The 15,256-nt window shown below is 45.7% G+C and overlaps 1 protein-coding gene across 2 annotated transcripts in view; it reads left to right on the top strand.

Annotated features, from left to right (window-relative positions):
* Nucleotides 1-15,256, top strand: part of wscd2 (WSC domain containing 2) — a 300,323-nt gene that overhangs the window by 150,564 nt on the left and 134,503 nt on the right. For both annotated transcript variants that reach the window (XM_041201991.1, XM_041201992.1), the window contains exons 2-3: nucleotides 1,364-1,478; nucleotides 7,508-7,692. In XM_041201991.1, the coding sequence (XP_041057925.1) occupies nucleotides 1,364-1,478; nucleotides 7,508-7,692 (300 nt within the window). The remainder of the gene's footprint in view (nucleotides 1-1,363; nucleotides 1,479-7,507; nucleotides 7,693-15,256) is intronic.

Raw genomic sequence — 15,256 nt, 5'->3', positions numbered from 1 at the left:
AAGCTATGAATTCCCTGACCCCCATCCTAACAGAGATTAGTTAGCTCATCATGAACCATGGATTTAAGGTTGCCAACTCTAGTTGGGTGTATTCCTGGGGATTTCATCATGTGATCGCCAAACTGTCTCACCCACCCTCCACTACTCTCCTGCCATTGGCTGCCTGGAATGCCCATCACTGCACCCCACCCCAACTGGAAAGAAAATGGAGCCTTGGCTACCTAATTGGAAGCAACCTTTTACTTACTTCCAATATTTTAATAAATAAACAAAGAAAATGAAAAAAAATATTCTGTAATGCCCCAATTCCACTCTCGCCAGTGTCCTGGAGATTCATCTTCCTCCCTGGAGCATCAGTGACCCAACAAAGGATTCGTCCTGGAAACGACTCGACTTTTAAAAATTATTTTAATGATCCCTTTGAGATGAAAGGTTCCAGCCATTCTGAATGATAACACGCATCCTCATCCTTTACCCTCCCCGTGTTTTAGTAATGGAAAATCCCCGCAGCTTTTACATTCATCACCTCTGCTGTTAGATAATTAAAGCTTCCACACGTGCCGCCGCCCATAGCTGAAACACCATCAGCCCGTTGTACCTGGCATGTTGAAAAACAGGTTGCAATTTTATTTTTTTTAATTCATTCGTGGGACGTTGCCTTAGCCAGAAATTATTGCCCATCCCTAATTGCCCTTGACCAGGTGGTGGTGAGCTGCCTTCTTGAACCACTGCAGTCCATGTGGTGTGGGTACACCCGCAGTACTGTTAGAAAGGGAGTTCCAAGAATTTGACCCAGTGACAGTGAAGGAACAGCGATATATTTCCAAGTCAGGATGGTGAGTGACTTGGAGGGGAACTTCCAGGTGGTAGTGTTCCCATCTACCTGCTGCCATTGTCCTTCTAGGTGGTAGTGGTTGTGGGTTTGGAAGGTGCTGTCAAAGGAGCCTTGGTGAATTCCTGCAGTGCTTCTTGTAGATGGTACACACTGCTGCTACTGTGGAACGGTGGTGGAGGGAGTGAATGTTTGTGGATGTGGTGCCAATCAAACGGGGCTGCTTTGTCCTGGATGGTGTCGAGCTTCTTGAGTGTTGTGGGAGCTACACTCATCCAGGTAAATGGGGAGTATTCCATCACACTCCTGACTTGTGCCTTGTTGATGGTGGACAGGCTTTGGGGAGTGAGGAGGTGAGTTACTCGCCGTAGGATTCCTAGCCTCTGGCCTGCTTTTGTAGCTGCAGTATTTATTTATTCAGTCCATGATGAAGTATATGCAGTAACTTCTAGCCCCAGGCTCTAACTTATGAATTTCTAAACTATGGTGTTTTATCTATTATTATTTTAGAGTGTTCTTTTTCTTTTCCAGCAAAATATATTGGCTGTTATCTTGACAACACCAAGCGGAGAACCTTACGGGGAACAGCATTCTTCGACTACAGAAAGATGACAGTATTTCGTTGCCAGGACAACTGCGCTGAAAGGTAGGGTTACAGAGTTCAACCTACGATTTTACTTCAGTTAATGATCTTCCCAATTAGAACAGGTAATAGTGTATAAGGGTATTTTTCAGTTGGAGTCCCTGCTTCTCCTCCACCCTGAAAGTGCTGCTGTCCAGTTCCAGACATATTGACAGGGCTTAATAGGCTTGATAGAGGGAAACTATTTCCTCTGTTGGGTGATTCTAGAACAAAGTGGGGGGAGCACAATATTAAAATTAGAGTTAAGCCATTCACACAAAGGGTAGTGGAAACTTGGAACTCTCTCCCCACTAAAAGTTGTTGAGATCGGTAGGGGGGGGTGGGGACTCAATTGAAAACTTCAAAACTGAGGTTTCTAGATTTTTGAGAGGTAAGGATAATGAAACCAAAGTGAGTAACTGGAGTGGAAAGCAAAATTTCCCCCATTAAGTGCTATCGGATAAGTGAATGAAGGATAAAGGATTATTGGGAACAAGGTGGGCAAATGAGATTAGAACCGCCCACACAGACAGGTTGGGCTGAATGGCGATTTCCATATGGTAAATTCTATGCATTTCCAAATATCCTTATCCCAGTAATGAATAAACCCTCTTTCAAAGTTCAATATTATGTTGTTAGGAAACCCAAAAATACTTAAATAAATCAGGAGCTCAGGAACTACAGTTCCCAGTGGGCCTTGGGACTTCAGTGTGTGCACCACCTGGGAAGCGGCTGCACACGAGCAGTTGGTCTTGTTTATGTTCCTCAGGTCAGGAAACAGCCTTGCGCACGTGCGCAGAAAGATAAAGAAGAAGAAAAGAAATGAAACAGTGCGGAAAGCAGGTCAGGTGACCTGAACTGGAGCGCCATTCGAGAGGAGGTGTCACAGGGAGCAGAACACAGGGAGAAGGACCCCATCAAGAAGAAGGCCCCAAACCAGTGACTGGGACAGAAAGGGGTCCCAGAAGAAAGTCCCAGGCAGGGACAGCGACAGGGATCAGAGATAGATCCCATGAGTCAAGATAAACAACAGGGGCGGATGAAAAGGCTCCAAGTTAAAGAAGGAGCAGCAGGGAGCAGACCCGAAGTGAAGTGGGCTTGAGAGGAGCCCTGAAGATCCAAGAGGGCTGCCAAAGTTTCACGGCTCCATGCTGTGGGCCATAACGGCAAAGGTACACTTTTGGAGCAGTGGCGTTCTGCTTGGCACAGCCAAAGATCTGAAGCCATGCTTGGAAAGTGAAGCATGAGTGTACTCAGAGATCCAAGGGCAAGGAATTTTGGAAGGCAAGATTGAAACCATGGAGGTGGATTCTTGTTGAAACCATCTGAGTGGGAGCGACTTCTGGAGAGAATTCCAAGCTGAAATCTTCAAAGGTGGAAATTGGAAACCCTCGTGACAGAGTCCCAGTGAGACCAGTTGGCTCACATTGTGATAAGCTTTTGGGTGGGTTGTTGAGAAATCCATAGAATCCTCTTTGGTCGTATCTGTCATTTGCTTCAGAGTGTAGTGTGTCTGACCATAGTTCACCAGCTGATTCACTTGCACTGCAGAATTACCCTGACTTTTGAAGAATAAGATAAATATGGTGAATTGTTTTTATCTTTCCGAAATGGTATGTTTCTGTAAAGATATCGTTGGGGTGAAGGAATAGTGACTATTTGAATCCTATTTTTGTATTGAGATCTTTCCACCCATTTTATCTGGTGTAATATCATTCATTTTTCTTGTTTAATAAATGTTTTATTTGTTGTGTTAAAAGTTCATCAGTTCACTACTGTGAATTTGTTCAGTAACTCTCCCCCGCAGTTTCAGAAAAAAGTTTGGATCTGTCAAGCTAAGCTTCACTCTAGGATCTGACTTGCCCAGTAGTAACATCAGCTGGGATCTCAACAATGTGGATTGACAGATAATGCAGATAGGAAACACTGTCCTTGTAGACTACAAGCAGCCTGATGCTCCAATTTAAGTGCCTTTTTAAAAATTAATTCACGGGATGTGCGCTTCGCTAGCTGGGCCAGCATTTATTGCCCATCCATAGTTGCCCTTGAGAAGGTGGTGGTGAGCTGCCTTCTTGAACCATTGCAGTCCATGTGGTGTAAGTACACCCACAGTGCTGTTAGGGAGGAAGTTCCTGGATTTTGACCCAGTGACAGTGAAGGAATGGTGATATATTTCCAAGTCAGGATGGTGAGTGACTTGGAGGGGAAATTCCAGGTAGTAATGTTCCCATCTATCTGCTGCCCTTGTCCTTCTAGGTGGTAGCAGTTGTGGGTTTGGAAGGTGCTGTCTATGGAGCCTTGGTGAATTCCTGCAGTGCATCTTGTAGATGGTACACCCTGCTGCTACTGTGCATCGGTGGTGGAGGGAATGTTTGTGGATGTGGTGCCAATTAAGCGGGGCTGCTTTTTCCTCTTCTTCAGTGTTGTAGGAGCTGCACTCATCCAGGCAAGTGGGGAGTATTCCCTCACACTCCTGGCTTTTGCCTTGTAGATGGTGGACAGGTTTTGGGGAGTGAGGAGGTGAGTTACTTGTCGCATAATTCCTGGCCTCTGACCTTTTTTTTGTAGCCACAGCATTTATATGGCTAGTCCAGTTTAGTTTCTGGTCAATGGTAACCCCCAGGATGTTGATAATGGGGGGTTCAGTGATGGTAATGCCATTGAACATCAAGGGGCGATGGTTAGATGCCCTTTTGTTGGAGATGGTCATTACCTGACACTTGTGTGGTGCGAATGTTACTTGCCACTTGTCAGCCCAATCCTGGATATTGTCATTTGGACATGGGCTGCTTCAGTTCCTGAGGAGTCACGAACGGTGCTGAACATTGTGCAATCATCAGCGAACATCCCCACTTCTGACCTTAAGATGGAAGGAAGTTCATTGATGAAGCAGCTGAAGATGGTTGGGCCTAGGACACTATCCTGAGGAACTCCTGCAGTGATGTCCTGGAGCTGAGATGACTGACCTCCAACAACCACAACCATCTTCCTTTGTGCTAGTCATGACTCCAACCAAGCAGAGAGGTTTCCTCCTGATTCCCATTGGCTCCAGTTTTGCTCGAGCTCCTTGATGCCACATTCAGTCAAGTGCTGCCTTGATGTCAAGGGCAGTCACTCTCACTTCACCTCCAGAGTTGAGCTCTTTTGTCCATGTTTGAACCAAGGCTGTAATGAGATCAGGAGCTGAGTGGCCCTAGCAGAACCCAAACTGGGCATCAGTGAGCAGGTTATTGCTAAGCAAGTGTGGCTTGATAGCACTGTTGATGACCCCTTCCTTTACTTTACTGAGGATGGAGTGTATACTGATGGGGTGGTAATTGACAGGTTTAGGTTTGTCCTGCTTTTTGTGTACAGGATATGCCTGGGCAATTTTCCACATAGCCAGGTAGATTCCAGTGTTTTAGGTGTACTGGAACAGCTAGGGGCATGGCAAGTTCTGGAGCACAAGTCTTGAGTACTATTGCCGGAATATTGTCAGGGCCCATAGCATTTGCAGTATCCAGTGCCTTCAGCCATTTCTTGATATCATGTGGAGTGAATTGAATTGGCTGAAGACTGGCATCTGTGATGCTGGGGACCTCCGGAGGAGGCTGAGATGGATCATCCACTCCGCACTTCTGGCTGAAGATTGTTGCGAATGCTTCAGCCTTATCTTTTGCACTGATGTGCTGGGCTCCTCCATCATTGAGGATGGGGATATTTGTGGAGCATCCTCCTCCAGTGAGTTGTTTAATTGTCCACCACCATTCACGACTACATGTGGCAGGACTTCAGAGCTTAGATCTGATCCGTTGGTTGTGGGATCGCTTAGCTCTACCTATCACTTGTTGCTTATGCTGCTTGGCACACAAGTAGTCCTATGTTATAACTTTACCAGGTTGACACCTCATTTTTAGGTATACCTGGTGTTGCTCCTTGCATGCCCTCCTGCACTCTTCATTGAACCAGGGTTGATCCCCTGGCTTGATGGTAATGGTAGAGGGGGGATATGCAGGGTCAAAAGGTTACAGGTTGTCTCCAAATACAATGCTGCTGCTGCTTATGGCCCACAGTGCCTCATAGATGCCCAGCCTTGAGTTGCTAGATCTGTTCAAAATCTATCCCATTTAGCATGGTGATAGTGCCACACAACAGGATGGAGGGTACCCTCAATGAGAAGACGAGACTTTGTCTCCACAATGACTGTACGATGGTCACTCCTACCGATACTGTCATGGGCAGATGCATCTGCGGCAGACAAGTTGGTGAGGATGAGGTCAAGTATGTTTTTCCCTCTTGTTGGTTCCCTCACCACCTGCTGCAGACCCAGTCTAGCAGCTATGTCATTTAGGACTCGGCCAGCTCAGTCAGTAGTGGTCCTACCGAGCCGCTCTTGGCGATGGACATTGAAGTCCCCCACCCAGAGTACATTCTGCGCCCTTGCCACCCTCAGTGCTTCCTCCAAGTGATGTTCAATATGGAGGAGCACTGATTCATCAGCTGAGGGTATGTGGTAATCAGCAGGAGGTTTCCTTGCCTATGCTTGACCTGATGACATGAGACTTCATGGGGTCTGGAGTCGATGTTGAGGACTCTCAGGGCAACTCCCTCTCGACTGTATACCACTGTGCCCCCACCTCTGCTGGGTCTTTCCTGCCAGTGGTAAAGGATATACCCGGGGATGGCGATGGTGGAGTTTGGGACATTATCTGCAAGGTATGATTCTGTGAGGATGACTATGTCAGGCTGTTGCTTGACTAGTCTGTGAGACAGCTCTCCCAATTTTGGCACTAGCCCCCAGATGTTTGTAGGGAGAACTTTGCAGGGTTGACAGGGCTGCGATTACCATTGTTGTTTCCAATGCCTTGGTTGATGCCGGATGGTGCGTCCAGTTTCATTCCTTTTTAGTGTCTTTGTAGCAGTTTGTTACAACTGAGTGGCTTGCTAGGCCATTTCAGAGGGCATTCAAGGTTCAATCTCATTGCTGTGAGTTTGGAGTCACATGTAGGGGCCTGGAGTCACATGTAGGCCAGCCCATTAACTTTCTATCAGACTGTGATAGCTGCTGTGTACAAATTATACACAGTTTGATTGACAGCTCCATGCCACTATGCAGTGGTTGCTAGTAGCGATGAGCACCAAACTTAATTCCAAGTTTTTGATGTCTCATAAGTGGACAATTCCCAAGGTTCTGCTTGGACTCCAAAGAAATGTCCAAAAATGAGATCACTTTGGACACCCTGCTCTGTCGAGCCAGTGCTTGTGAGATGACTATGGGCAGTTGGCACTGTTTGCCAGCAGCCAATACAATTTGGAATTGATTGCCAGCTTTACTCAGGGGGGCCCTGTGGAGGGGCAGTGATGGAGAGGGAAATGTCATCCTGGTGCATTTTAGTCAAGGCACATCCTTTGGGCAAAACACCTAATTTTTGGAGATGTTTCCTGTCGCTCGTTACTATGTACGGTGGCTCCATTAAAAACCATGGCTCAATTTACTCTGTGTCATAATTCAAGTGATTTTGTTCAAGGGTAGCATTTATACAGCATTGCTCGAAATATTCAATCTCCCTTGCTTCAAGAAGAACAACCCCAGCTTCCCCAGCCTAATCTTGTAACTAAAATTACTCATCTCTTGAACCATTCGGGTAAACCACTCTAGGGCCCTAAAGTGCGCTGACCAGAACTGGACAAAATAGAGCTGTTGTGGCCTAACCAGGGCTTTATAAATGTTCGGCATAACCTCCCTCTATTTATGAAGCCCAAGATCCCCTATACTAATTAAAAACTGTAGCTCTATTTACCCTGTGTCATTGTGCAAGTAAAATAGTTCAAATGTAGCATTTATACGATATTGCTGGAAATATTGACTTTCCAATAGAGTGACTGGATTATCACGAAAGGTAAAAAAAAATCACTGTTGTTTTCCCTGTTACTAGCCCTAGCATACCATAGCTGTCTATAACCATTGTGGCTCAGTGGGTAGCGCACTTGCCTCCCTGTTAGCAGATCGTGGGTTCAAGTCCCACTCCAGGATCTTTTGCAGTTGTAACCACTTCTCTTTCTTACTTCCCCAGGGGTTATCAATATGCAGGCTTGGAGTTTGGAGCAGAGTGTTACTGTGGGCACAAGATACAGGCCCGGAACACCAGCGACTCTGAGTGCAGCATGGAATGCAAAGGCGAGAAGAGCAACATGTGCGGAGGGCCCAACCGTCTGTCCGTCTACCATCTGGAGCTGACACATGAATCTGCCAGACGCTGTAAGCACAATAATGACTGGGCAGCGTGGGCACGAGAGCAGCGCGGTTAGAACCAGAACCCCTTACTCCCTCTCTATCATGTCGCACTGGGAAGCAAAATGGATAGAATATTTATAAACATCTTAACATAAGGTTTGATATATAGCGACACCACAAATCTCGATCAGAATGAGGGTGATTGGGTCATTCCACCCACCATCGACCCCCCCCACAGTGAGTGATTGGCATTGATTTTATGTTGTAATTTATGTAACCGTCCTCCACTCATTGCATTTTTCTCGATAAATAATCTTGCTTTTACTGGGAGACTTTGCTGTAGTTTTGGCCATGAGCTCTGTTTGCTGTAGCTCACAGAGATTCTGTTTAAATGAACTCAGTTTGCTGAGGAAATAGACTGTTTTCAGAAAAATAGGCCCTCTTTCCCCCAAGCGCTACTGCAAGGCCCACCCTACATCCAGTTCATGGGCTGAAGTGGCGATAGCAATATTCTGCTTAATATCTGTTTGGAAAGGAAAAAAATGACAGGGCTCTGAGTAAGAGCAGGGGGAGTGGGTCTAATTGATAGATCTTTCAAAGTGCCAGAGTAGACACAATAGGATGACTACCCTCCTTCTGTGCTGTGTCATTCTACCAGAACAGATTTAGTTTTAATGAAGAGTCTTACACTTGGATTGTGTTTGATCCCGAACATACCTGATACCTGCCCTAGCTCCATGAGTAATATCCAACTCAACCCAAGCATCAGAGAATAAAGTTAAGAACTATTCACGCCAAAAGAAAACCAGTTCTTAGTTTGTCAAAAACAGGCCTAGAGTCGAACGCTCTTGTAAGCGTTAAATGTTTCATCCCTCAGAATCGCTGGTGCCAGGAGTGGGGATGAGCCAGTGGTAGCGGTGGGAGAGGAAGCAGACAAAGTACAGGCTTTTCTGCCTTCACTGCTGGTAGTGGGACTTGCTATGGTTAATTGAATTATTCAGCCCGCAACTTGGAACAGAGCTCAGGCAGTTTGATGGATGAACTGCTGTCAAAAAGAAAGAAAGAGGGAGGGGTTGGGAAGCAGGCAAGATAAGAGCAGGTTCTGATCAACAACTATAACTTACATTTATTTAGCAGTTTGAACACAGTAAAGTATCTCAAGGTGCTTCACAGGAGCATTAACCATCAAACAGAATTTGATATAATGGGATATTGGAACAGATGACAAAGAGGTAGGTTTTAAGGAACGTCTCAAAAGGGGAAAGAGTTTTAGTGGGGCAGAGAGGTTTAGTGAGGGAGTTCCAGAGCTTAGAGCACAGGCAGCTGAAGGCTCAGCCCCACTGGGTGCAAGAGGCCGGAATTGGAGGAGCACAGAGGGTTTCCAGGCCTGGAGGAGGCCACAGTGAGCATGAGGGGTGAGGCTGTTTGAATAAAAGGATGAGAATTTAAACATTGAGGCATTGCCAGACACAGAGGCATTGTAAGTCAGTGAGAACAAGTGTGGTGAGTGAATGGGACTTGGTGTGAGAATACAGGCAGTGGAGTTTTGGATGAGCTGAAATTTATGTAGGTGGAAGATGGCAGGTTGGCAAGGAAAGCATTGGAATAGTCAATTCTAGAGTAACAAAGACAGAGAACAATGGAACATTCTTCCCCTGTTCCTAGATGGTGAATGTTGCTAACAATAGTAATCCTGGCTGAAAAGCACTAACTCAACATAGACCAGGCATTGAACTTGGAAACTTCTTGGTCCCTTTTCCTCTGCAACAGACCAGGCAGTCACTTAGCCACAAACCCTAGGATTTGGATAACAAGCACCATCAGTATCATGTGCAATTGATATTTTCTTTAAAATAACTCCTCTGTCTCCAGTGCTGCATATGGTTAGCTATGCAAATATCTAACTCATAGTTCATGTGTTTTAGTATATAATTTTTAGCTTTAGGAATAAAAGTTTAACTGTAGAAAGTGGGATAAATGCAATTAAAGCAGCTTGGATTCTATTACACTTAAAAGGTTGGGGCCATATTGCTTTAAGAGGTTTACAGCTAGAAAGCTAAGACTATATAGCAGCAGGTGGACTTACTTAACTGGAGAGCTGGAGATGTGATGTCTGCAAAACTTGCAGTAATGGCAGTCCTGAGGGATGTTTTGTTTTGAGAGCTACAGCTAAATTATCTTAAAAGCATTCAGTAAACCCTGAAAAGTTGTAAAAACCATTTACTTCATCAGATCAAAAAATAAATTGGAAATGAGGGATAATTAAGTTATAAGTTGGTTTGAGGACAGCCCAGGGCAGGCTGCGTCATTATGGAGATGGATGGAGCTTAGGAGGATTCCCTGATTTCAATTTATCTGGGTGTTTGCTAGGAGATGTTTATAGTTGCAGTTGCAGTTTGGATCTTGTGTGGTTTGCAGCACACCTAGAGAAGTTAGCCAAAATGAATGTCAGTTAGATAGACCTGCACTGTAAACAGAGTAAAACACTAACCTCCTCATAGACTGGGTGGAAGGCAGTTGAGGCTTGCTCTCAGTTTGAATTTTGTGAGGAACAGAAGTTGGAAGATTGCCCAGTTTGAAGTCAGTGAGAGAATCTACAGTAGGCCGCACAGTGTCTTATTTCAAAAGAATATAACCAGCAGATTAGCTTGGATGTATTGAAAAGTAATCAGAGCAAGGGACGGGGACCTCCACAGTCAAGAGATGGTGGCCCAGAACTTTTGATCTGGTTGGGAATCAGACTAAAGGTTACCTGCTTAGCTTCCTTCAAATTTTTGGGCCTGTCTTCCGATGGTGGATCCTTCCAAACTCCTACAGTACAGCAATCCTCACAGGGACCAGCGAAAAGAACCATTGCAGAAACCACCTCCCCTTTTTATGGCATTAGCTACCCTATTCCAGTAAGTGGAGTTTAAATGCCCCAAAGTCACTTTGAGAAGCTACGGAGAGGAGATATGTGTGAAAGGTAAGTGGGTGATGGGGTAGGGTGACAGGTAAGTGGTGAGGCAGTAGGCTGGCAGGTAAGTGGGTGTGGGCATAGGGTGGCAGGTAAGTGAATGAGGGGGTGGGGCGGCAGGTGGGTAGGTGAGGAGATAGGGTGGCAGGTAAGTGGGTGAGGGGGTAGGGTGGAACTGGGGCTGTCAGGTTTTGGGGTAGGATCGAGGGTAGGGCATAAGGCAGGTGTCAAGGGGGTAGTCAGGTTGGGGAGTAGTTGGGAGGTTATGGGTTGTCGAGTCGGGGAGGTCAGAGGGGGTTGTCCAGGGTGGGGAGTCGAGGGGTACAGTGGGGACTGGGGTGGGGGTCAGTGGTATAGTCACCTGGGAGTTAGAACTGACTTTAATCCTTCTAACCTTTCCTGGGTAACTAAGCGAGTCGGACCCCTCCAAAGTATCCCACTCTGACTCAGAGTTGGAGACTTTTTCAAAGGGTTCCAGACACAGGGGCAATGCCCATCAGAAGTCCAATTCCCGCTTAGTCAGTGCGTTGGGACTTCTGAGGGGTCCCTTAACACATCTTGGGGATAACCCTGGGGTACAGCCATCTGGAGATTAGATGTTCTGAGCCGGTGAATGAAAGTTTTACCTCATAGAACAGCTGGAGCTGAGGAGAATTCTCTAGAGGACTGTGGCATACTTATGGGTGGTCCCTACAGAAGTAAATAACTTTTAAGATTGCTGTTTCTTACAAGAAAATTCTTGGAGAAGTAAGAAGTAAGCCTAAGCTATAGTGTTAATTTATTCATATTTACTTTTTTTTAAAAAAGTTGTTCTATATACAATAAAGTTTATATTTTGTTTAAAAAAAAGTGAAATCTTCTGACACAGTTCAATTAATTAAAACAAAGTGTTTGGATTCCTCTTTAAATGTTAATAGTCTCTAATCAGATCGTAACTTTACCCATAGTCAACAAATCCAGCATTGAGATTAAAAGGTCCAATTGTGGTGAAACTTGACAATATCTTTAGGAATTAATACCACACCGGTTGCCTCCTGTTCTGCCCAGCATCTTATTACATGGACAATTCACTTGTGCTGTCGAGGTTGCAGGTGCACTGCTCCTCCCAGCTCATCTGAGCCTGGTGTAGTTCCAGGTGAGAGGAAGAGCCCGCATAGCCCAGCTCTCTGCATAAAGAGGCAGCAGATTAAAATTCATTCCGTTGCTTAAGCCGCCAATTACTTTTGTTCGATCATCAGATTGCAGCCAGGCTAAAACCAAGTGTTCCCTAGTTTGAAACTGTGTTGAAGGTTGGCGAGCTAACAGGAAGCAGAGGGTTGGCATAAATGGGAGTTTTTCTGGTTGGCAGGATGTGAGGAGTGGTGTGCCACAGGGATCACTGCTGGGACCTCAACTTTTACAATTTATATAAGTGACTTGGATGAAGAGACCAAAGGAATGGTTGCTAAAGTTGCTTTCGACACAAAGAAAGTAAATTGAGAAGGAGGATGTAAGGAGGCTACAAAGCAACAGAGGTTAAGTGAGTGGACAAAGATCTGGCAAATGAAGTGTAGTGTAGGAAAATGTGAAATCATTCATTTTGGCAAGAAGAGTAAAAAAGAAGCTTATTATCTAAATAGTGAGAGATTGCAGAGCTCTGAGATTCAGAGGGATCTGGGTGTCCTAGTGCATGAATCACAAAAGGTTAGTATGCAGGTACAGCAGGTAATCAGGAAAGCTAATAGAATATTATCATTTATTGTGAGGGGAATTGATTACAAAAGTAGGGAAGTTATGCTTCAGTTGTACAGGGCCTTGGTGGGACCACACCTGGAGTATTGTGGACAGCACTGGCCTCCTTATTTAAAGAAAGATGTAAGTGTGTTAGAAGCATTTCAGAGAAGGTTTACAAGACTTTGAGGAAAGGCTGGACAGGTTAGGCTTTTATCCACTGGAATTTAGGAGATTAAGAGGCGACTTAATTGAAACCTTTAAGATCAGAGGGATCTTGACAGCATGGATATGGAGAGGATGTTTCCTCTTGTGGGAGAATCTAGAACTAGGGCTTGCTGTTTAAAAATAAGGGATCGCTCTTTTAATACAGAGAGGGTTGTGAGTCTTTGGATCTCTCTTCCTCAAAAGGCGGTGGAAGCAGAGCCTTTGAATATTTTTAAGGCAGAGCTAGATAGGCTCTTGCCTGACAAGGGGGTGAAAGGTTATCAGGGGTAGGCTGGGATGTGGGGTTGGGGTTACATTCAGATTAGCCACGATCTTATTGAATGGCAGAGCTCGAGGGGCCGAGTGGCCTACTCCTGCTCCTAATTCATATGCTCACATGTCCAGAGGGTGGTGAACCTATGGAATTCTCTACCACAGATGACTGTGGAGGACAAGTCATGGAATGTATTTAAGAAGGAAATAGATAGATTTCTGGGATCTAAAGACACCAAGGGGTGTGGGGAGAGAGTGGGAGTACGATGTTGAGATGGAGGATCAGCCATGATCATAATGAATGGTGGAGCAGGCTCAAAGGACCGAATGACCTACTCCTGTTCCTATTTTCTATGTTTCTATGTTGAACTATGTTGATCCATTTGCACTGTAATGGAGGCCATTCAGAAATGTGAGTTTTCAAAGTGACCAATTTTCAAAGTGGCATGGTAGCTTAGGTTTACTTCTTACTTACCCAAGAATTCTCTTATAGGAAAGATCTGTAGTGATCATCCATAAGAATGCCACAGTCTCCCGGAGAATTGTCCTCAGCTCCAGCCGATGTATGAGCTGGAAAATAAAACACCATCACTGCATTTTTGGCCAAACCTGAGAGCTCTCCCATCTTCTGTTCTTGAAGTGAACCGGATGCTGTTAAGCCAGTGATTTATTTCTGCTGCTGATGATTTTGACCCAGCGACAGTGAAGGAACGACAATACAGTTCCAAAGTGTGTGACTTGGACAGGAAGTTGCAGGTGGTGGTGTTCCCATGTGTCTGCTGCCCTTGTCCTTCTAGGTGGTAGAAGTTGTGGGTTTGGAAGGTGCTGTCGAAGAAGGAGCCTTGATGAGTTCCAGCAGTGCATCTTGTAGATGGTACACTGTGCTCCATGGAGGGATTTTAACACATGGATGGGATAGCGCATTAGTTCTTTCAGTTGTAAGCAGGGTGCATCCTGAACATCCTGCGACCTGACAACATGACACATCCTCATGAGCTGTCATGTTAGCTAAAAGTTCCAAGAGTATTCATTCCAGAATAGCAAGCTCCCAATCCACAATTTTCCCTGCATTGGAGTTGAAATCTCTCAGGGATTTCACCTGTTTCCCAGCACCATTCCCACCCCAAACCCAACAGATTTGCACGAGACCTCCCGTCTTTCTGGGAGTCACCTTGGAATGGCTGGACCAAAGGGCTGAAGTAGGGTGAAGACACCCTGAGCCAGATATTCCCACTCTTCTATCTCCCGTGCCATCTTCCATAATAGTAGCGCTGAGCGAGTGCAGGCGTAATTTATCTTCCTTTTCCTTTATTATTTATTCACTCACAGGATGTGGCCTCTCTGGCAAGGCTGGCATTTTCTTATCCTTCCTTGTTTCCCTTGAGAAGGTGCTGAGTCACGTTCTTGAACACAACCGAGCGGCTTGCTAGGCCATTTCGTAGGATAATTAAAAGCCGACCCCAGTGCTGTGGGACCGGAGTTATATAAGCCAGACCGGGTAGTGTAAGGACAGCAGATTTCCTTCCCTAGAAGGCATTAGTGAATCAGATGGATTTTTACAGCAATTCAGTAGTTTCCTGGTCGCCAGCACTGATTTTAGCTTTTTAATCCAGATTTATTTAATTAAGTAAACTTAAATCCTGCTACAGTTGTTATGGTGGGATTTGAACTCATGGACCCAAATCCTCGGCTCAGCTGCGAACCCACCGAACTGTCAAAGGCCTGTTAAGGCCATTAATTAACCAATTGCACCTATTGAGAAAGCTGCCCGTCCAACCTTAAGGTTGGCGGAGGGGGGGCAGGCGAAGAGCCCAGGCACCCTTCACATTTTTCATGGAACCTCATTCACGGGCGGGATGAGATTTCATGAAAGGCTTATAAATTAAATAAAATTGTTGCATTAACGCTCATTGGCATGTCTCAGCGTTAGGGGATGTGTCTTAATTATTTTTTTTCTTTGTTAAAATTTTTAAAACTTGTCTCCCTGAAGGCACCACTGTGTGAAAGAGTGCACTCCTGACTCTGGAACCCCTTCTCCCCTCCTGCACAGGGAGCGCTCAGCGCTTCCGGGTGTGCATCACGCTGGGCAGGCCTTAATTGGCCCACCCACATAAAATGGTGGCACAGACCCAATCAGGGGTGCCGATCAGGTCCACACCCACCCGTCCCCGCACAACCCCCCCCCGACGGGGAAAATTCTACCCATGGGATGGATTTTACAACTCACCCCCCCACCTCCCCACCCCTTCCAGCGGTAAGTTTGAAGACAAAGGGTAAGTAGAATCCAGTGAGTGGCCTGTCTGTCACCTACCCACTCACCCCTGACTTACCTGAAATTATATAGGAACCAGGGAGGTGTCAGGCTGCCCACCACCACCCTTGGGCCTATTGAGGTTCTTAAGTGGCCAATTATTGGTCACTCAAGGGCCTCTTCTTGCCCCC

This window comes from Carcharodon carcharias, chromosome 13 (assembly GCF_017639515.1).
Source record: "Carcharodon carcharias isolate sCarCar2 chromosome 13, sCarCar2.pri, whole genome shotgun sequence".
Taxonomy (NCBI): Eukaryota; Metazoa; Chordata; class Chondrichthyes; order Lamniformes; family Lamnidae; genus Carcharodon; species Carcharodon carcharias.
This window is presented reverse-complemented; position numbering and strand designations above follow the sequence as displayed.